Below are 23,371 nucleotides of genomic sequence, written 5' to 3'. Positions count from 1 at the left end.
AGAAAGCTTATGACAGCGTGCCACACAGTTGGTTGCTCCAATGCCTCAGCTGCATAAGATCAGTCCAGTCTTGTGCAGGTTCTTGTCACGCGTGATGAAGAGTTGGAGGACATCAATGGTGCTTTCTTGCGGGAACAGTACGATCAAGACAAGGCTTATGCAGATCAGGAGGAGTATTTTCCAAGGTGACTCACTTTCTCCACTTCTCTTCTGTATAGCTCTCAATCCTTTGAGTAAGGAGCTGAACAGAACCGGTTACGGCTACCAGATGACCACTGGGCATGGTGAGACTGCCAAACGTCAGCTCATTAGTCTTCTACTTTACATGATCTGAAGCTGCATGGCAGAAACTCTGATCAGTTGGATAGGTTGTTGCACACGGTTCACACCTTCTCTGATGACATCCAGATGAAGTTTGGTCTGGACAAGTGTGCTGTTGCACACTTTGCCAAAGGCAGGCTATCTGGACACAACTCTGGAGTGACGATAGAAAAAACAGACACTATCAACTGTCTGGAACCGGGTCAAGTCTACAAGTACTTGGGTGTAGATGAGAGTAACAATATTCAGCACAGCATGATGCGGGAGAGACTCCGGCGTGAGTACTTCCGCAGAGTAAAGGTGGTTCTCCAGACTGAGTTGTATGGTCGGAATAAGATTCTAGCCATCAATGGGTTTGCAATACCGGTTCTCACTTACAGTTTTGGCGTCATTCATTGGGGGGGGGGGGGTGCACGGACCTGCAGCGGATCGATCAATGGACCGGAAAGCGCCTCTCTATGCACGGTGTCCACCATCCTTCTGCAGACGTTGACCGACTGTACGCTCCTTGCAGTGATGGGGTAGGGGGTTACAACAGATTAAGTCAACATATCAATCTTGTATTGTGAGGCTGAACTGTTACCTCGCTGACAGTTCTGATCCTTTCATACAAATGATACGGGAGTGTGACTCTCAAAAATCTTCACACTTGATCAAGCACATGGCTTGTCGCTTTACTGCACAGCTGCAGAGGAGACTTGCTTCGAACGACAAGTCGCAGGACTTACGCAGGAATGCATCCATCTCGGTTGAAGATGGCTTTGAGCAAGCGCCTAAAACAGATGCAAGGCATTACCATACGTGTTGCAGTTCTCTTCGAGTGCAGTCCTGGAGCAGGAAGAATATGCACGGGCAGTATCGCCGTCTCACTGAGCAACCGACTGTGAACATGAAAGAGACCTACGAATGGCTAAAGGCAGCAAATTTTCCTGCGGCAACTGAGGGACTGGTTGTTGCTGCTCAAGACCAACCTCTTCGGACTCGGTATTATGAGCACAAGATTCAACATTGTGATGTCAGTCCTACTTGCCGCATGTGCAGTGTAGCCTTGGAAACCGTCGACCACATTGTGGTAGGCTGTAGTGCTTTGGCACCAACAAACTACACTGATCGACTCAATCAAGTGGCCTCCATCATTCACTTAAGTGTATGTCGCCATTTTGGGGTTCCAGAAGATAGCAGATGGCACCGGCATCATCATGATAAGCTTGTGGAGACGGATAACATTACTATGATGTGGGATAACACCATCCCCACTGCCAAGAGGATCAAAGCCTATCGTCCAGACATCTGTCTCAGAAATGAAAAGAAAAACATATGCCTTCTTATTGATATCAGCTGTCCTACTGATAGCAACATTGGCAGAAAACATGCTGAGAAGTTGGCGAAGTACAGGGACTCGCGAGTAGAGATAAGCCACATGTGGCATTGTCGAACACAGGTGGTTCCGGTGGTCTTGGGAGCTTTGGGCACAGTGCATGCAGGCATTGCATGGTGGCCGGACATTATTCCAGGTCATCACAACCTGCAGCACTTACAGAAAACAGTGCTTCTGGAATCTACTCGGATCCTTTGTAAAGTCATGTCTTCTTTCTAGACAGCCGTGATGGTCTAAGTACTTCTGAAGCAGGATTTGCTTCCGGTACTTGTAATAGACTTTACTAACCATACTGATCTGGTTGAACATGACCATATGTTAAATGGCAGCGCACGCTGTTTGAACTCTGCGTGACATTTTCTCGTTGTTCTGGGTAGTCACGTTCCTCACAACATATCGATGAAGTTTTGTAGTTGCTGGAGGTGTTCAGTTCTCTCGAATGTTGCCGTCTCGTGATGACTGTGTCTCTCAAGGCTTATCGCACTCGTGTGGGCTTGTTCGCCTCTGTACAGCTTCGTTATCACTCTTTGGTTGAACATTGTGGAATTTACCCTGTCCGAAGCAGAAGTGAATGCTGAGGTACGAGAAGTTTGAGGCTTACCTTGCTGACCTGTCTGTTTGACTTCCGCCATTTTGATATTACGTTGCGGAGACGTTCACCCTCATCTGGGTCCTGCCCAGGGATAAAATGGCCAGCCTTGCAGTACGTTGCTTTCCCTGAGTGTTCACCTTGTGCTGGCCAGGTCTCTCACACTTGCCCGCTTTGTGCTACCAAACTCCGTGAGCAGTCGGCCCTCTGGCATCATCTCAACGTAGAGCATATCTCAAGACATTCTTTTCCTTCAGCAGGGTTCTTGGAGGATCACGGTCGGAACTTTTGTTTCACACGTGGTTTCATTTATGCTAGAAGGTGGAAATTCTGTCGTCGTACTCAAGGCACTGGCAAACCTTGCTGTAGAGGTTGGATAATAGCTCCAAGCGAGTCTGAGTTTGTTTCACTCACTTCATCACCTCACAAGTCCGTAACTGGTTATGTGTCAGTTCACGAGTCTAGCAACGCGTCAGTTCTAGTGCCCCCTATTCTGGTCACTGAAGTTGAGAATGATGTCACTGTGAATGTTGAAGACTTGGCTCTGGAGGGTGTAAAAGCAGCTTCGAATCTTGACTGTCAATCTGGTCTGAATGAAGCTGATGTGTTTCAAACAATCATGGATAAAATCTCAACTCTATCGGTCACTTCTGTCTGCTATTTACCTTGATGTGTTCGACCTCTCCTGGCAGAGATTCTGTCATTCGAGTTTCAACAGGCTGTCGGGAGTAACCTGGGGGCTTTGTTCGACTTTCCCTTTTTGCCAAGGCAGTTTTGAGATCACCACCTCGTGGGAGCAGAAAAAAGGCATGTGGTGAGTGCTTGCCTAATACCTCAACTGAAACAGCGGCAATCTGGAGATCTTGTTTATTTGTGGAGCGAGGCCAGAAGAGCAGCTTATGGTCGTGTTTTCAATAAAACTGGTTTGTCTTTGGCTCAAAGGAATGTACGTCACGCCTTATTTTTGAGCAGAGAAGGCAGATCACTGTGGCCCAACGGTTGTGCCCCCCCCCCCCTCACGATCAGAAGGACTTCAAAGAACTCCATCATAGGCATCCGGTCAACCCACCTACCACCTGGTCTGACAATATTCCTCCACCTCTTTGTGTCACTTCAGTTTCAGTTTTAGAGGCTTTGAAAGCATTTCCTCGAGCCTCTAGTCCTGGGTTTTCCAAGCTTCGTGACAACACCTTCTTGAGGCAGTCCTCAGTTCGTCCAAACCATCTGCGCAAGAATGCCTTGAGAGTTTGACTAGATGGGTCAATTTGGCCTTGTCAGGAAACATAGACAGACAAATAGCACCATGGCTTACAGGAGCCCCACTAACAGCTATATATAAGAAGCAAGAAGGTGGAGGTATTAGGCCAATTGCTGTGGGAGAAACACTTCACCGGCTGATTAGTCGTGTATGCTGTTCAGTTGTGAAATCTCAGTTCCAGATGTTTTGCTGCCATATGGCCAGGTAGGCGTGGGCACTCCAGGTGGTCTCGAGCCAGCCGTACATTCACTATCCAGCTTTATTGATGCATTTGGAGATGATCCCAACTTATGCTGCCTCAAACTGGATATGTCCAATGCTTTCAACAATTGTGACCGAACTACTTTTCTGCGACGTCTTCACAGAGAGCTTCCTGAGCTGTTTGGATGGGTACAGTGGAGCTATCATACACAAGCTGAACTTCGTTTTGGCATTCAAAAACTCACTTCCTCTACTGGTGTTCAGCAAGGTGACCCTCTGCGTCCTTTGCTTTTTCCTCGGTCATTCTAGAGTTAGTTGATAAAATTGGGCCACTAAATGACATAACTTAAAGTTGTGGTACCTAGACAATGGAAATTTTGTTGGACACCATTGCAAAGTAGCTTCACTCCTAGAGCAGATGAAATCTAAAGGGCCCAAATATGGTCTTCAGTTGAATATGTCCAAGTGTGAGATTTTCTGGTCTTCTGGAGACCAGTCCTTTCCGAAATTTCCGTCAGATGTGGAACAAGTCGTCGACACAAAGGGTGGTGCTGATTTTCTGGGCTCTCCTCTCTGGGGATCAGAGGACTTTTTCAATACCAGCCTTTCAACTCGTATTAACAAGATCTGGGAAAGTCAACAACGCCTGCAACATATGGAAAACCCTCAGGTAGAATTACTTTTACTGAGATCTTGTTTGTCTTTGTGGAAACTAAACCACATACTCAGGACTGTCCCACCTGACAGAGTCCTTGGCCAACTTCAGCCTTTTGACATCAATCTATGGAACACTCTGGAATCAATAATTGATTGTTCCTTATCAGAAAGCTCATGGCAACAAGCTACACTCCCCATTCACCTGGGTGGCTTGGGTTTGAGGAAAGCTTCTTGATGTCACCCCGCAACCTATCTTGCTAGTTGTAACTCTTCTCGTCACTTGGAATTTTACCTTCTATCCATGAGCAGCCATTGGGACATGTCATATTCCAATGAGGGCCAGGTGATTGTGTTCCCAGGGGAGACTACAGCCCAAGATTTCTTGCAGCTTCATTTACCAGATAACAACCACAAAATTGATTCCACCAGTCAGCATCAGTTACAACTTCTGTTAGACTCTGCATTATGGTCATCACTCAAAGACTTAGCGAGCATAAGGCATTGAGCTCGACTGAATACCATTTCTGGTCAACACACTGAGGCATAGGCTCGAGTGTCCAGCCGGTCATCTCCCCGTGCAACGAAGAAAGACCGGCTAAAGACATTCGCCACTCAAACAAACCGCCGACTCTATCCTCCAATCAGAGTGCCGTTCACTGCTTGTGCATCCTCGATAGGGATGCACGTCGCTATTGGCTCTTTCCTAATGTAAGTTTTCGCTCTGATGCAAGTATGTGTAGTCTCAACACGTGCCATCCTAGTCTATAAACAACAGGTCGACTCTTTCCAGCTCTTCTCGTTGTCTGTCTCTCGTTCTAAGAGTGCTAGACTCAAAGTTTACCACAGAGGCCAACCAAAGGTCGACCGCAATGTATGCAAATCATAGCTCTGCACGTCGCCCTGCGTTAAGTGCAAATACCACGCTTTGTAGATGGTCTACTCGTTCAATGCATGCAACGTACGACACCCTAGGGGACTAGAAGTTGTTTTGCATGTGCTGCTTAGTCCTCCAAGTACGAAAAGAAAGACAAAAAGAAGACGACATGCAGGTGTAGCTCACACGCTAACAAAATGTGATATCAGACGGTAAAAGCAATTGACTACTCAGTTACAAAGCCATTAGTAGAGAGCCAATAGCGACGGGCATTGCTATCAGCCGTTATCGTAAATACACGTACATGCACAAACACTAAACAAACGTGTAAAATCCTGATTAGAGGATAGAGAGGCAGCGATTTCTTTTGAGTGGCAAATGTCTCCAGCCGGTCTTTCTTCGCCGCGAGGGGGGATGACCGGCTGGACTCTCGAGCCTAAGTGGGGCATGGCTACGAGCAGTACCGAATCCGAACCTTGGCCTGTCCATGCCCAAAAGAGAGTTTAGTGTTGCATTACGAATATGGTTGGGTATCCCAATTTTCCCATTCCCAAACTCCAAACGCTGCCCTTGTGGTAACACAGTTGATAAGTTTGGGGACCATCTACTGGGATGTAATCAAGGACAAAGCTTTATAACAAAACGTCATGATGCTCTATGCAAAGTGGTGTATAACGCACTACTTACAGATAATTGTCGTTGCCGTAGGAAGGCAAGATGTAGCAGTAGCAACCAAACAAGACCAGGAGATGTTTACCATCCCGATTCGAGCGCGGTTTGCCTGCCTACTTTGACTTATCAGTACAAAACTCTTTACAACCGTCTTTTCTCACTCAAGCGGCAAGTCATCCAGGTGCAGCATCTAAAGCTGGAGCGCTGGAGAAGGACGAATGACATCACCTAAATGTGTCCAACACAGGCAGCATTTTTCATCCGCTCGTGGTTGAGACTCTGGGTCTTTGGACAGCTTCTAGCCTTCAAGTGCTCAAGATCATAGCACGTAGAGCTTCATTTAAACATAATGTTTCAATTAGCCAATCTGTTTGTCATTTCCACCAGCAACTCTCTACTAGACTGTGGTGTAGCACGCTAAAATGATATTAGCTAGATGTAGTTTAGATGATACGGCTAATCCGTTGTGGGACCTATAATAAAAATATATACATAATATATATATACATATATATATATATATATATATATATATATATATATATATATATATATATATATATATATACTAGGATGCATGGCCCGTCCTTCGTACAGGCAAGATACTGTAGTGTAAAGATAGGTCTGTGGACACATCACGTGCAATCTTTGTTGCAAGGTCCTGGATGTGCTGAATGAATTCGAATCTTGTTCTTCGCGCTAGTTTCGATAAGAATAGACACACTCCCCGTGTAGAGCTTGCTGCAGAAAACGTGTAGGTTGGATTTGGTGCAAATGTAATCAGAATTTGGAGAGAAACGAAAGTGCTAGAAGAGTAAGTTTTGTCAGCAACAGATATTTGATTGCCTGAAGCTTTGCGTAGGATGACGATGCATACAGTCTACACAGGACTGGAATGTGTAGCGTTTGCGTCATCGACAAACTTTACGCGGGGGGTCGATCCCTCTAGAGGGGACTTGGTGTATAATTTTTTTATTTTTTACGCAAACCTTCCCCTGTGCGTGCCGAGTGCGCATGCCGATTTCGGTTGGAAACGAACAAAAGACGTGGCCGCCAAATGCAAACACACACACACACACAGACAATTTGAGCTTTATATTATATGTATGTATATATATATATATATATATATATATATATATATATACGTACTTGACGATGATTGGGCAATATAACATCACCAGTTGCAAAACAATTATATTTACACAGTAACATTACCACAATTTTGCCTTACTTCAGTGCCTGTACCAAGTGTTGCTTGACTTCCTCGCTGTCTTTGATGCAAATTTTCATCACTTCTAGAGACTGATAACGAAGAACTCTGTTGTGGTTGTATATCACGCGATGTTAAAATTCTGGACCGCAAGCGAGATAAATGTGGTGATCCTCTATGACTGTCTAATCGAGGTGATATTTGACTTGACACAGGCCCAGCTGATGTAGCAGTCTGATTTCTCCATAAAACATCATCCTGGAAATATACAGTGAACTATGCCACTATAAATTTAAGAAATCAACTGTAACAAACAAATTACCAAAGCAAGCTTCATACTAGGTATTTTCCCCACTTGGTCACAGTAGCAAACCAGCCACCAACCAGATATAATATCTCTTCTTACTACTTCCACTATGGCTCCCTGAATAACACGTAACTTCCTAACAAACACCAGACAAATGCCACAAAGAAACAGTAGCTCACCGCAGGGCATGAAATTTCATTGGGTTGTCTTGCAACATGCTGCACCAAAAAGTAATATGAGTAGCGTAAGTGGTAAGCTACAGTTTCTGCTAGCCATTTGAAAACAGCATTCAAGTAATACTGATGTACTGGAGCAGACGACACTGATGAAGAACTGGCAAACTTGTTTCAATTATGTTTTACATAATTTTTTCACGTTGTTTCATGTGCAAGTAAAGTATGTGTAATAAAAAGTAAACATGATACGAAAAACAGAACAACAAATGATCCAATAGCAACAAGAGCATGCTTATGCACACCTTCAATGTTTATTGTTATATTGCCAATACTAACTAATAATACAACAGCCAGCAATAAGTCTATATACCACTACATTCATTAGAAAACACCAAAACCTACCTACTCTTTTAAATAAATCTTAGTATGATATTGTTAATGCTATAGCCATCTAGTCTGACCCAAATAATCAGTATCTGTACCAAGAAAATTAAACATGCATAATTGTTTTTAAACTGCTGTAGTAGAGGTATTTAGCATTGAGTGAAAACAAATGTATATGAAGCCATTGAAGGCAGCTCGAAAAGGTCGTCAGACGTCATTTGACAAGTTAAAATCTCCAACTGATGACTAGCATTTAATCTAGGTCATCAAATGATGACTAGCAGACCAAGGCCAGTTTGTAATGGGTTTCTCGGTATGCAGGCAGATAGCTGTACTGTACTGAAACATGTGGCGCTTTGACGCTTGCATTGAGACTTTTGCTGTACAATGACATGTATGCGTAATACACCAGCAGCGTAAGTTGACAAACTCCCCCCTCATATATTGGATAATGAAACTGGGAGTGCGAGAGCCATGTCTATATCTACAGTAGTGCACTCCGTAGATAATAAAACAATTGCTGGATTTCAGGATTCCAACAGAGTAAAGGCATGAACTTTATGACCAGCAAGCACGTGATTGAGGAAGTGGAGACAATGGTAAAACCTGTAGATAGAAATAGGCGAATAAGATTTTTAAGTTTAGTAGCAAGAAATGGACAACTTCCACAATATGTGGAAATCTGATTAAAAACCCCACCTTGTTTTGACAAAGAGAGGTGGTATGCATTTAATAGCATTCCTTAATAGCATTCCTTAACAATCCCCAAAACATTAATTCAATTAGTTATCACTATGATCTCCGTGTCTCTGTGAAATTTCTACTGTCAGTAACTCTGCAACACCTCTCACCGGTAATGTGTTGGATACTTTCGGTTGCATACCATTACAGAATACTGTGCTGTACGCTTGCGCTAGTCTCGCGTAGCCAGACCCTTTTCTCGAGTCATACTTCCACAAAAATAAGGTCTGGCGTGGTTGCTTTGAAGTCGTTGTGTTGCCGCTTGTACGATAAACAAACAACTAACGACCGGATGAGCATGGCACTACTCAGTACTTAGTGGTTACTTATCTCTTATCTACACTGGCTGAAATTTCCTTCTTCGTCTTCTTGCAAATTATGTTGTCATGTGAGTGACGCAGTCATGTCTCTGCGAATGTGTAACTTTTATATATACTTACACAGCACTCGGGGTGTCAACAACAGTGACAGCAAGAATCGAACGTCTTCACACTGGAACATCCATTGTTTCCATGGCCACCGACTATGCAGTGAGGGCACGACTCTGAGTCAACCTCTAGCTAGCATGAAGCCCGGTTCACAGTACGACGCTGGCACGAGCATCGTGCGAGCGTCCTGGATGCTGACGATAAGCGAGTGTCAGTGTCACACTGTGAACATGTCAACGTCCGCGACGCTCATACGACGCTCGCACGATGCTGGGCGAGCGTCCACAACGCTGGAATAGAGAAAAGTTCTAATCAAGCGTCCTAGCCGGAAGTGACCCAGCGTCCGATGACATCATGTGCTCCGTTTCTACCAATCAAAAGTAAGTCACTGGACGTATCCGAGATATTCTATTCGTTCACATGGCATCAATCATTGATTCGTCGATTAAAGTTTTCATTGAGTGTGTGCTTGGTTTTCCCTGCGTTTGTCAGGTTCAGTCAAATGAGTACAAGGACATAATAATAATTTATTTTATCACACCACATCTGGTGTAGTTCCCTCCTAGGGGCAACATAAAACGTAAAATAAGGATGAAAGAAAACGCTTGATCAAGACTACGGCGCAGCAGCGCAACAAAAGCAAAACGTCGTCGTCCATGTCTGTCGTGATACATTGTACACAAGTGGCTACTTTTCAGCGTCAGACAGCTGTTGCAGTGTGTTCTTTTTGCAATGGACGCTCGTCAGACGCAATACTGTGAATGCTACAGTGCCAGCGTCTCCGCTGACGCTCGAGTGAGCATCCTTGTCAGTGTTCAGGACGCTCGCAGGACGCTGTGCCAGCGTCGTACTGTGAACCGGGCTTGAGACGACAAAACATGAGCATAGGACCACACACAACAGCTCGGGCAGATTGACAGGCGACTGACTGACACTAGTTACGTCTAGGCTTTCGTCGACGCCCCGAGTGCTGTACACTCGATCCTTCTGTTCATATTTCTGCTCAGACAAGACAAAACAGCAGTTTGAATAATGAAGCAGCACTAAAGTGCTAAGCTTTGGCTGCCTTAGACTTTAGGCTATGGAACATGCAGCTGCTGCACTATTTAGCCTTGATGCTAGGCCATCTTTGTCTTATGTGGGGTGGACTAACACGTGTGATTACACGTCGAGATCACATGACCGGAAACAATGTATCTGAACTATACTAATTACTTTCACTAACTTTCATGCTGGTCTGACGCCATAAAGCAAGGTTTTGGCTGTATTCATTAGCGATCGCTCTGTTTCCTGTAGAGGGAGACACTGCCTACTAGATCCAGTCATGTATTTGCAAATCAGCACTCTATCAAAGAAGAAACTGACTATGACACTCACAACACAATTCGTCATATCCATGCAACTACTTTGTCTTGTAACTTTGGGTTGAGTCCTCGAAACAATCAAACAACTGTGTTTGTTTAGAAACAACTTAATAACTAAGACAATTGACAGCATCCACTCTCATGACAATTTAGCAGATACAGCCAAACGGTATAGTATACTGCCCACATCCGTCTATCGCCCCACCCAGATCAGCTGTAACTAGAGGCTCCATCTCGAGTTAATCAAACAATCAAAGCAGCATGTTCAGGTTTGTACAGAAAAGCAAGGTTGCTAGTGTAGAAGCATTTATCTTGGCTTATAGCCTCTTTCATTGACAGTGGCCAGCAATTCTACTTCATTTGCCCGTGTACTTACACAGTGGAAGTGAACTTAGAACCACGAAGCCAAAGGTCATGAGAATCAACAAGCCTTAATCGGGAACCCACGGTAAACTATCTCATCCCAAAAACTGAAACAAGCATTATTATTTATATTGGGAAGTGCGCAAGCACTCCCTTTGTAGGAATGGCACCAATAATTAATATTAATTCCAATATTATTCACTTTGGAATAACCTAGCTCTGAAATGCTTAAATAAAATGCCACAATTATATATAACATCTTGCGTGACTTCGCAAGAGCCATGATCTTTGACTATCGCTTTGGCACTAGCAAAGCACCTTCAAACAACGTTGGAATGATGTTTTTACTGTAAAATTTGACCATGCCATTTGCCTTGCTTTTCTCTGCGTGTGACATAGTCGCCTATGTGCATGTGTCGTGTTAAATTCAGTCGGTGTTAAATAAAGTATCCATGTCAAATTCAGTCTGGCATTGAAAGAACAATGTATAATAGTGTCCTCAATCACTTGGTTAGGTCTATACTTTTTTAAGACGCGTATCATTCGCCCAACTGTTTTTAACAATGTACAGTGTTAAATTCAGTCAGATAGCACGTGTTAGACGTTAGGCAAAATGGCTGCTCTTCATACAACAGACATTCGCTCTCATTGCTTCATAGGGTAAGATGCATGACATGTTTTAGTAATATGAGTTCCATTCGTGAACCAGCTATAGCTAGCTGATCTAGTCAACTACGCAATCTATTTCACTAGCTAGACAGTTGCACATCAGCGTAGTACTATACGCTCCTGCTTTGTGTTAATTGGTTACTGCGATAAAATCAAGGAAGCTCCATACAATTTTTCAGATTGCTTGTGTAGATGTGTGGGTGTCAACCGGATTTGCACTACAGTAACTAGTCTAGAGAGACAAATTCAAACTAAGCAACAAAAGCGCTAGAAAGAGTTATAGTATATGCCATTTCAAACACATTCTCTAGCACAGACTAAAATATTTTATAACCTATTTTTCACCGAGTACAGTTAGTTTAATCACTGTACGTAACGTGTACCGTATAATGTTCAAAGAAGCTGCCATTTTGTCTAACACGCCCTATTTGACCAAATTTAACAGTGTACATTGAAGAAAACAGTCTCAGCGTATTGCACACGTGTTAAAAAAGTTAACACCTAATCAATTGATTGAGGAAATTATTCTGCATTGTTCTTTTAACACCAGACTGAATTTTAACACAGATACTTATTTAACACAAGCTATGAAGAATTCAGTCAGTGTGAAAGAGTCTTTTGAACAGCTACTTTGTTAAAGGACTCTTTTTAACGAGTTAAAGAGTGCTTTTAACACCAACTCAATTCCTCATTAACACATGCACATGCCATGCCGACTTGCCAGTTTAGTGGAATCTTCACTGTTCTCTGCGTGTGACCGAAGACACTCATCACACTGTCACAGGATCTTCGCTTCTCTATTCATTCTGTGTTATGAAAGGTGCTTAAAACACTCGCCTATTTACTCACGAGACCAGAGTGCCAATCGACTTGCCAGTTTCAGTGGAATCATTTTTCGCCGTGTTGTCTGTATGTGCATGTGCCTGGAGACAGGATCTTCACTTCCCCCACTGGATGTTCATGTCGCTCACAGGATCTTCGTGTGTGTGTACAAAATTTTTGCCTTATATTCCACTTTGATATACATAGGCATGGGTCCAGTCTACAGAAAGGTTGGTCAAATCACCTCTCTTTCTCCGGCGGCCCTGGTAATCCTCAGCTCAAAGCGGCATGCAGCTACACGCACAAAAATACGGTAGATACTTTTTACGAAAAATATCAGATACAGTATTCATATCAAAAAAGTGGCCAAGCCATTGAAGACTTCATTTTGAGATTTACACTGTAATTAATAGACACTTGTTGACTTGATTTTCTATGTTCATAACAGAACGTAAGAAGTTGTAATCTCATGTAATGCAACGACGATGCAGTATTACACAAGCATGCTATTGAGGTGTGAGTGTTTCTCTCTTGTTCAGTAAAGTGAACTCATATATGTAACTGAATCAGTTACATATGAGTCTACATTGCCCTTTCAGTAGTTCAGGGGTCCATCTCGTTTACAACTACCCCAAAAGCCCATCAACCCTGGCCATATAACAGAGGTAGTCTCTCATAAAGGTAAGTATTCCATTGGCCATGAATCCCAGGTGCATGACCAAATCTTGTCATAACTAGGAGATGGTTGCACATCAGAAAGGTCGTGAGAGGAACAACTGTAACTATAATAGATATCGGTATAAATTTTCAAGGTGGACTGTGCTCGCTAAGTTTAGTGTCATGAAGTGATCCTATTAAATTCATGTATACACAAAGTGCAGACACTTGACAATCTAAAAGAAGAAAACTGCAATTTATAGTACAAGTCGCCGGTACAATCAAACAGTTAGCATTACGTCTATACACACTGACTCAACATTATTTCCCAAACAATATAACTGCTTTAGTAATGGCCTTCCCTGCTTTGCCTGTTATCATTACCCTAGCCTACTTGATCAATTTTACAAATTAAGCACTACATTGGATAAAGCAAACATCCACAATTACATATGATTGTACATCTACTCTTACGTCCTCTCTGCATCTCACTCTCTGGTTGCTTCCTTCTGAAGTAGTCGGTTGTCTGTCCAACTAAATGTGCAAGCAAACTACGCATTAGTAGGTTACAGTTAATATTAAAGAAATATACACATACTCTATGTAATGTCAATGTAAGGTTAGCATAATGTCAGACAATGCCAGCATCACTACTAAGTAGAGTTGAGTGCTATTCAAACCTAAAGTACAATTGAATGTGTTACTTAATTAAGCATTCAACCAATCATACAGCTGGCATATGCATTATTCTAAAGTGTGCTAGAGTAGCCCTGCAGTGCTGTCTTCTCCTTGCAACAGGTGAGTACCTAAAATTGATGTTGAGCAACACCTACTGTGAATCAATCAATGCTGACAGTGATGTTGTGCTGCCATTACGCTGAGCTAGAGTAGTTACTGTAAACCACGCTTTACACTGTAAAGTTTTTTAACAGTGTCAATCACTACATAGGCAATATGAAAACACTAGCTACATTGTGCAAATTTGCCCAGATGCATTCAGTTGTGAGAAATCACCATAAAAGTATCTTGCCTAAAATTTTAGTTACAGTTAGATGTTCTAAGTATCTATACTCGGCAATTAGCAGCGAGTATTCCATTTACAATTCGATTCCATATGTTGCTCGTTAGCTTTGGATAGTGATTGGCTCAAGTCGACATCAATTTAATTCTAATCTAGAAAACTTGCAAGAAAGAAATGAAACGCTCCTATACTGAACCGAAATGCAGTGTCGTCTCTTGAACTCTAAAAGAAACCTTTAAGTAATCCATTGTGGCGTCACTTATTGTGACATCACCTATTGACATCACCTAGAAATGTCCTATTAAATGCTCTATTTCTGCTGTTTGACTATGCAAAAGCAATAAACCATTTATTTCCTTGCATGCTATGCTCTTGAATTTCGTGCTTAGCAATACGATCAATGTCGGACAGAATAGAGAGCTTATTGTTCGAGGGTCGACCACTGAAAGGGGACCCACCTATCAAAACTGACATTGTTACGTTCCTTTCCATTCGGTAAGCATGTCTGGAGAATTCGAGTGACATTGAGCCAAGCGTGAGGAAGTAGCAGGCAAACAACAAATACAATGTTGTCTATATATATATGTAATGTCAAACGTGCGTTGGCAATAGCTAGAGAAGGAAATTTTTCTAAAGCAATGCAATGTTGTCTATATACAAGTAATGTCAAACGTGCGTTGGCAATAGCTAGAGAAGGAAATTTTTCTAAAGCAGTGCAATGTCTTGGTTCTTGTGGTACTGCTGCACACAATGATACCCAGGCCCTTGAAGAGTTACTGCAGCGTCATCCTCAACACGTTCTTCCAGATTGGAATGACGACATTCCTCCTCCACTTACTGTCTCTTCAGAGTCTGTACTCTCTGCTTTACATGACTTTCCCAAAGCGTCTAGTCCTGGAGCTTCGCAGTTGCATTGCCAGCACCTATTGGATGCCACTGATGGGAATTCTTCACCGTTATCTAAAGATTGCCTTGACAGATTGACTCGCTTGATTTGTTTTCTTTTGTCAGGCCAGGCTGACTCTCGCATTGCTCCGTGGCTTTCTGGTGCACCTTTGACTGCTCTTCTCAAGAAACAAGGTGGTATACGCCCGATTGCTGTTGGAGAGGTCTTACGTCGCCTTACGAGTCGCCTTTGTTGCTCAGCAGCGAGATCTGCCTCGTCAGATGTTTTCCTTCCGTACGGTCAAGTTGGCGTCGGTATTCGTGGAGGTTTGGAAGCTGCTGTTCATTCGCTATCAGCTATCATTGATTTGCGTGGAAATAATCCTGATCTCTGTTGCTTGAAGGTGGATTTCAGAAATGCTTTCAATGAATGTCGTCGTTCTTCTTTCCTTCATCGATTACAAAGGGATTTCCCTTCAATATTTGCTTGGGCTCAGTGGTGTTACCACTGTGAAGGACAGCTACGTTTCGGTAGTCACTGTATCAAATCATCAGGAGGAGTACAGCAAGGCGACCCTCTTGGTCCGCTCCTTTTTTCTCTGACTCTCCTGGAGTTGTTGGACGATATTGATTCCACACCTGACATCAACCTTCAGGTATGGTATTTGGACGACGGAACTATTGTTGGTCCTCGTAAGGCGGTTTCTTCCCTCCTGGATAGCTTGTCTGTAAAGGGTCCTTCCCATGGATTGATCCTTAACTTGGAGAAGTGCGAAGTCTTCTGGCCCTCTGGAGATATTTCGTTTCCTGAGTTCCCGGATAGTGTTCAAAGAGTGCAATGCATTTCTGGTGGAGCAGAGTTTTTAGGCTCTCCGGTATTTGGATCAGATGCTTTTTATGATGCCACTTTTGGCAGGAAAATTGACAAAATTCTGTCATGCCAAAGTCGTCTGACGGATCTAGAAGACCCGCAGGTGGAGTTACACCTACTTAGAAGTTGCCTGAGCTTGTGCAAGGTTAATCACCTTCTTAGAACAGTTCCGTCAGAGAAAGTAAAATTTCAGCTCGAGAGGTTCGACAGCGAGTTGCGAAGCAGTCTGGAGGTGATTTCTCGCTCATCTGTATCTGACGTCGCGTGGAAACAGGCCACATTGCCAATCCGTCTCGGTGGTTTGGGTTTGAGAGAAACCTGTAGAACTTCCGCACTCGCTTTCGTAGGCAGTTGCAATTTTACACGGGATTTGAGTATTCGTCTCTTGGGGTGTGCTAAGCCACCTGTTTTGAGGAGCAGTGAAGGGCCAATCACTAATCCTGATGTTCCAGATCTGCTTTTCCCAGGTGAGGTATCGTCTCGTGAACAGCTGCTGTCTACTCTCCTGTCTACCGCTGATGTTGACCTCGGTGGAGCAAGTCAACATGATTTGCAAGAGATTTTCGACAAGTCACTTTTATCTGACATTAAGAACTCAGTCAGTATACGCGACCAAGCACGTCTAAACGCTATATCAACTCCTCATGCAGGCGCATGGCTGCGGGCAATCCCTAACAGAAATTTGGGCCTCGTCATGTCTGCAGAGGAATATGTGATTGCTTTACGTTTACGGCTAGGAATTCCAATTTTTCCTTCTCTCTCTACTAGATGTCCATGTGGTTCAATAATAGATGCCTACGGAGATCATGTGTTAGGTTGCGGCTATGGTAACCTGAGAATTAAACGCCATGATGCGTTACGTGATGTCATCTTTCACACACTACTTGAGGATCACTCTGGCACTCGGAGAGAACAGCACTGTGGCGGATATAACAATTCTCGCCCAGGTGACGTCTACCACCCAGATTTTCTACTTGGTCGTCCAGGATATTTTGATATCACAGTAAGGAATTCCTTCCAGCAGTCTCACATTGTCCACTCCGCTTATTGTGCTGGTGCCGCTGCAGCAGCTGGAGAGATGGAGAAAGACGATCGTCATAAAGACAACGTAGAGGCGACAGGAGGTGTTTTCTACCCGCTGGTAGTTGAGTCCTACGGAACGTGGACCTCCAGTAGCTTACAAACTTTAAAAACAATTGCTAGAAGGACATCTCTCCGTAGTAGTATTACTGTTAGCAGGGCTATCGTTAATTTTCACGGGCAGCTCTCTCTCCGCCTTTGGCAATTTAACGCTAGGATGATTTTGGACCGTTTGTCTTTGTTAGGTTTAGACAGAGACTACTCTGTTTGTTCTTCGTTGTGAGGCCCCTCTAGTGGAGGGGTAGCTATTATTTATATTTGAATAAACTATATGTATATATAAAAAAAAAAATATATATATATTAAAGGAAAATATATATTCTTTATATAAACTCACCTACGTGGGTATCTAACACACCTTATCCAGAAAACATGTCTGTACTATCTAAAGCCAGTCTATGCGAGATCATTTGGTGTTATATAGCCAGAGTTTCACCAACAGTTGTTCATGTATGTTACTGACTGCATGGCTGACTGTCAAATTTCTTTTGAAAGATAGAAATCATGCAATGGTCTTCAATACTTCCAAACTGTGTGTTGACCACAGGCCAAGAGATTCGCACACAAGAGAGTGGAAAATACTCCCAGTTGATGTGACATTGGCTTCATGACGTTGGTCTTTTTCCCTTTCTCCAGCTGCAGCTGCATTTCCCGCACTGTAAGCTGTTTGGGTAACGTATGACGGTTGCATTGTGTTCCTGAATGTTACATCAAAATAGGTGGCACAGCCTTGTTCAAAGTCAGGATGAAAATATCACCCGGTCTGGCACAAGTATCAGTGTTGCAGCGTTGTTCCTTATGGTAGTTGCCATTATCCACAAGCAAAGCGTGAAAAAGAACATTGCATAAGGCGTCATGTCGGCGTGTTCTTATGTTGTTCTGGCCACATCCAAGCAGGTGGTCGCCAAATTTATCTAAGATCTGTCCACAGGAACAGCGCTTGGAACCCAAATCTGCCGGGGAAAGTGGGATGCCCAGCCAGATGTGCAATGATACCACAAACTCTCTATGGGGCATGGCAAGGCCAGTGTTGGGGTTGGGGATTGCCCGCAGCCATGCTCCTGCATGCTGTGCAGATATCGTGTTAAGTCGGGCACGGGCACGTAAGCTGGTGTTGTCTTTAATTGAGTGCCACATTGTGGAGTCAAGCAAAGACTGAAGTTGGTGTTGACTAGTTGTAAGAACATCAATCTTAGCTATTGGTAGAAGAGTACGGAGACAATCTTCTACGACTGATCTGCCTTTGAGGCTGAGACCTTGGTCAAGAGATGAGCTGGGGATGATGGCAGACTGTTGCATTCCAGACAGTAGTTGAAGAACCAGCTCACATGACGAGTTACAGCTTGCAAGGAAAGCTACCGGTGCTGTTCTTGTTGATTCACGAAGGCCCAGATCACTCAATCGTACCGGCAGGGTGGCCTGTTTCCAGGAGAGGTCTGGTATTGAGGAATGAATGATGGACTCAAGCAATGACCGTACACCAGTGTCAATCTGGATAGTTGACTTTCGATTACATTAGATGGAACTGCTCTTATTAAGTGATTGATTTTGCACAAAGAAAGACAAGAGGATAAGAAATGAAGTTCTACCTGAGAGTTCCCTAAATCTGACAAAAGTTGTTGACATTCCAGAACTCTGTCAACGCGCTTGGCTAAAGAATTGTTGACAAACTCTTTTGAACAACATACGGGTGATCCTAAAAACTCAGCCCCATCTTTGTTGGCATTAACACGCTGAACGCCGTCTGGGAACTCAAGAAAGGATTGGTCTCCTGAAGGCCAGAACACTTCGCATTTGGCTGTATTTAGCTGCAATCCAAAAGAAGTGCCAGCTGATTGCAACTTCCTCAGAAGAGATGCGACTTCAGGACGGTTTCCAATGAAAATTCCATCATCCAGGTACCACAACTGTAATGCAATCCCAGGGGTTGGGCCCAACTCGTCCATTGGCTCCATTACAACAAGCGAGAATAACAGTAGACCCAAAGAGTCTCCCTGTTGAACACCCGCTGAGGATATGAAACGGCAGTTTCCAAATCGAGCTCACCAATTGTGTGATAGCACCAGAGAACCCAAGAATACAGTTCAGGAAGTTCTCTTTGTAATCGATTTAGAAATGAGTGTCGATCACAATTGTTGAAGGCATAGCCATGTCTATTTTAAGGCAGCACAAATTGGGAATGTTATCATTAGTAGTATTGATGAAGTAGCTGAGGGTATGTATGGCAGCTTCTAAACCCCAGAAACTCCAACTCCAACTTGGTTATAGGGAAGGAAAATAGTAGGTAGCTTTGATCGAACAGCAGCACAACAAACACAACTAATAAGACGAAGCAGCGTCTCGCCAACCGCTATCGGCCTGATCCCTCTTGACCCTGCTTCTTATACAAAGCTGTTAGGGGTGCTCCCGTAAGCCATGACGCAACATATATATTGCCCGGCTTTGCCCGGGTGCATTCAATTGCGAGGAATTACCATGAAAGTATCTACAATTTTAGTTACAGTTAGATGTTCTAAGTAATTAGCACAGCATGTATTCCATTTACAATTAGATTCAGTATGCCGCTCATTATAATTAGCTTTGGATAGTGACAGCTGGCTCAAGTTGATGTCAATTTAATTCCATTTAAAATGCTTGCAAGAAAGAAATGAAGCGCTCCTAGTCTGAACTGAAATGCACTTATATTAAACGTACGTCGTCTCTTGAACTCTAAAAAATCCCATTAAGTTATCCATTGTGGCATTACATACATGTATTGTGGCCTTGCATTTAATTGTGACATCACCTATTGTGACATCGCCTAGGCTGTCCTACTAAATGCCCTTTCTGCTGTTTCAACTACTGTATGCATATAGATAGAAAGAGATTTGTTGGATATCATGCAAATTTTCTAGTACAGTGACATTAGATAGATACCGCAAATTACATAAAATGTCAGCTAAATAGGTAGAGATGATGCACAGATACCGCAAACTACATAAAGGGTCACCTAAAACTCTTAACTTAAGTAATGTATACATACATAGATGTATAGATAGATGTATAGATGTATAGAAGTGCATTCGATTTACCCATTCCAGCCATTCTGGAATACTAGAAATAAGGGAACAACCATTCGATTTGCATTCCGGAATGATCGGTTTATATTCTGAGTAAACCACTTTGTCCACTGTTTGTTTTGACTAAACCGCAAACCATACATGCGCACTAGCTCGTCAGCCATGACAACAGACGTACAGAAACTAATGCGCAGGTGTCTCTCATTCCCGAATGCGGTTTGAGTTGAACAAGTGTTGATTCCAAAATGGTTTGAAAGGGCAAATCGAATGCACCCTAGATGTGTGTAAATTAATAAATCTAATAGTTTGTGTAATGAAATTATGACACAAATATTCAAAACAAAATACTAGCCTTAATCACCAAATGAGGTAAAATACAATGACGATAATTGGGCTTCATGTACAGTTAGTGCCATAATTATTGAGAATCTTCCAGTTTCATACATTCTTGAAGAAAACCGTGTAAATTTAGAATATAGCTACAAACTAACAAACCAAATAGCGAGAAACACATGACATGCATACAAAAGCGTCTAAGTCAGTACGCAGTTGAGTTAGATTGTTGTCATCAGCTAGACGTATAAGATTGGAAAGGAGTCTGTGCCACCGCCATGACAGCTGGGAGAACACAATCTTCAGTGCGCCTTCCAATTATATCATAACTCTCGTCGCATTTAGGCTCTTGTACACAGTAACCCTACATCTCTTGTTACAAAAAGCAAACCTAAACTAAACGTGTAGAAAGGCATTAGCGCCAGAGGCGTAATGGGTTTAGCGAGTACCTCAACTTGAGTCTGCACCCATCCATCACACCATGAAAGTTTGTTTGAAACTGCAAACACTTCTATTCCGATGGTTGGAGACTGCACAGAACAATGCACCAGCTGACAGGTCTAGAAGGACAAAAGATCAAGTTTCTCGCTAGCAGAAACGTTCACGTTATTGACTGGTCCGTCAACTCACCGGACCTGATGCTAATAGAAAATTTATGGAGTTGGATTAAACGCGAAATAGACAAAAACGACCAAAAAACAAGACGGAACTGGAAGCCAGGATACTAAACGTGTGGGCGGTGCAGGTCCCACTAAATATCAATAGCGCAAACTTTTGTTGTCATTGGTCTCACTCTTGCACAGTTTTTAGACATTGTTCTTGAATACCAGGCAAGGCAAGTCTAAAAAATCATCTATCCTTGTCTGAAAGCATGGTGTTTTAGTAGACAGCTGCTAGAAAAATTGATGCCATGTATGGTGACACGCTCCCGAGTCTCAATAATTATGGCACGAACTGTACTTAATTAACTACAGTACTGTTATCCCACCAATGCTGCGAGTGAGTGAAAGGTCAATCAAAAGTTTTACTAACATACAGATTGTATCACCATCTGTTGCTGTATTATATTAATAGATCTGACTGCCGATTTCAACCATTCTGGAATGAAGAGAATTAGTCATTCCAAATCAAACACTTGCTCGACTCAAACCACATTCGGGAATGAAGGGTGTGTTGTCAGTGTGACACCTGCGCAATTGTTTCTGTACGTCTGGCAGACGAGCTATGGCAGACGAGCTACTGGGCAAGTATGGTTTGCGATTTGGTCAAAAATTCCTTTCATTCTCACACCTCTAGTAAACCAAACCGCAAACTAAACTAAGTAAACCAGTCAGGGCCGTGTTTCAACTAGTTGCACCTTAAACAAGTTTAGCTTACATGTGATTAAACCCAAACCAGATCAAGAAAGCGACTGTTTCCACTAGGAACTTGCCTTAATTTGAAGTATTGGGCTGGTCAGTCACCGAGTCAGGGCAACTGTTGATTGTTACTGATTCAGCATCTGCTAGTAGGAATTTGCATGAGGATGACCAAGGACACTGTCTTCTCTCTCTCCGTAGCTGCTGCTTTCTTTCTCCTAGCTAACGACCCTTACATCTTCTAGGGCAATCCTATCCCGACAAAATAGTCAATATCATCAAAACAGCATTGTCAGAAACCATCTAAACAATTGCGCTACTGTCACGTGACAGTTAAACCTAAACTACTTTGCTAAACCTATTTCAAAGTAGGTATAAGAAAGCAGTTTAGGTTTAACATATAACTGGTTTAGCACAGGTGGAAACTGGTCAATTCTTAATCCAGTTTAGCTTAAACCACTTGGTAAACCAGTTTAGGCACTAGTGGAAACATGACCCAAGTGGTTTACTGGGAAGTGGTTTACTGGGAATATAAATCGATCATTCTGGAATGCAAATTTGAATTATTTCCGTATTAAGAATGGTTGGAATGGGCAAATTCAATGCACCCCTAAGGAGTTTGTTAATTAAATAATTTTCATAGTTGCCAATAACGGATGCTGAAACTTCTATTTCCAAAAACAAGATCACGTGATTAAGTCAACCAATTTAAATTTTCTTCTGCCAGCACTAAATCATCAAATAGGTAGGGCAAATGGCTACATGAGTATGATTTCCTGTCACTGGCAATAATTTGCAAGGCGTCACAGGGGCTCAGCAAGAAATAGGGGCACCGCAGGCGTCTTTTCAAATTTCCTAAGAAATCGGGTACAGTATCGAAGCTAGTTACAAGAATCCGCTACTCCTGAGTAACCTCTCAACCTAGAAGCTGTGCCCGATCTCATAGGCGATTTGGTGTGAACGTGGTTGATTTCCTGAGACATCTCTGTTCCCATGCTCCTGGTTCATATCTAGACGTTAGCTTCCACCGGCCCTGTGAAACTAGTGGCAGGAAATATCATCGTGTGCAGTGAACAGAGTAGAGCGACACGTCAGCAAAATATAAACCAATGAAAAAGTTGTTTTGATGAGAACGAGAATGTTCCCAAATGTCGACGTGCAATTCTGAATGCGTGCCTACAAAATAGGGTAAACTGTTACACTACTGTACTGACAAAAAATGAATTATTACTGAATTAGGGTAATCACATCAATTCTAGACGTCTAGTTTCCAGGTTTTAGTCTCTGTAAATCCCTCAAGTTAGCACAGGAAATCTCGCCGCACATTTCCCCTACCTACCTTCGCATAGCGGTAGTCGTCATACTCTTCTAGAACGCCGCGACCTTCAGCCATGGCCAGCAACAACTCACGAGGCTAGGCAGTCGACATCAACACAAACGCCCAGACAAGCCCAACCCTTATCCGGGAAACTTTGGAAACAGATGAGAAGTAAAAGGGGAGGGTTTGGCTACGCGAGACTACTGCTGGATGGGAAGAAAAGATCCTTCGAGAGCACAGACTTCCGTTGACCAATACAGGCGTGAGATGGGCAGGAACGAGTTTCGAGGACGAACAAAGCGGGACACTATC

At 43.0% G+C, this 23,371-nt stretch overlaps 2 protein-coding genes across 2 annotated transcripts; one reads left to right on the top strand and one right to left on the bottom strand.

The window, feature by feature from the left end:
- Window positions 1-7,151: 7,151 nt before the first annotated feature.
- On the bottom strand, window positions 7,152-23,211 carry LOC134184763 (uncharacterized). Its single transcript, XM_062652507.1, has 5 exons — window positions 23,081-23,211; window positions 13,549-13,608; window positions 7,650-7,688; window positions 7,486-7,587; window positions 7,152-7,421 (listed from the first exon to the last, which is right to left on the bottom strand). Exons 1-5 carry the CDS (start codon window positions 23,132-23,134, stop codon window positions 7,152-7,154), a joined length of 525 nt encoding a protein of 174 aa, XP_062508491.1. The 5' UTR covers window positions 23,135-23,211.
- Window positions 14,734-17,244, top strand: LOC134183996 (uncharacterized). The gene has a single exon (XM_062651595.1). The coding sequence runs from the start codon at window positions 14,734-14,736 to the stop codon at window positions 17,212-17,214; it is 2,481 nt and encodes an 826-aa protein (XP_062507579.1). The 3' UTR covers window positions 17,215-17,244.
- Window positions 23,212-23,371: the final 160 nt, after the last annotated feature.

This window comes from Corticium candelabrum, chromosome 9, assembly GCF_963422355.1.
Source record: "Corticium candelabrum chromosome 9, ooCorCand1.1, whole genome shotgun sequence".
Lineage (NCBI taxonomy): Eukaryota > Metazoa > Porifera > Homoscleromorpha > Homosclerophorida > Plakinidae > Corticium > Corticium candelabrum.
Note: the sequence above shows the minus strand (reverse complement) of the source record. Positions and strands in the feature narration are given on the sequence as shown.

Excerpts from the sequence above, each read along its gene's own strand:
- LOC134183996 (XM_062651595.1), top strand. The coding sequence starts at position 14,734 with ATGCAATGTTGTCTATATACAAGTAATGTCAAACGTGCGTTGGCAATA.
- LOC134184763 (XM_062652507.1), bottom strand. The coding sequence starts at position 23,134 with ATGGCTGAAGGTCGCGGCGTTCTAGAAGAGTATGACGACTACCGCTAT. Across the intron at positions 7,689-13,548 it reads GAGTGAGATGCAGAGAGGAC|CATGTTGCAAGACAACCCAA; the intron begins GTAAGAGTAGAT and ends TTTTTGGTGCAG. Across the intron at positions 7,422-7,485 it reads CTAGTATGAAGCTTGCTTTG|GATGATGTTTTATGGAGAAA; the intron begins GTAATTTGTTTG and ends GTATATTTCCAG.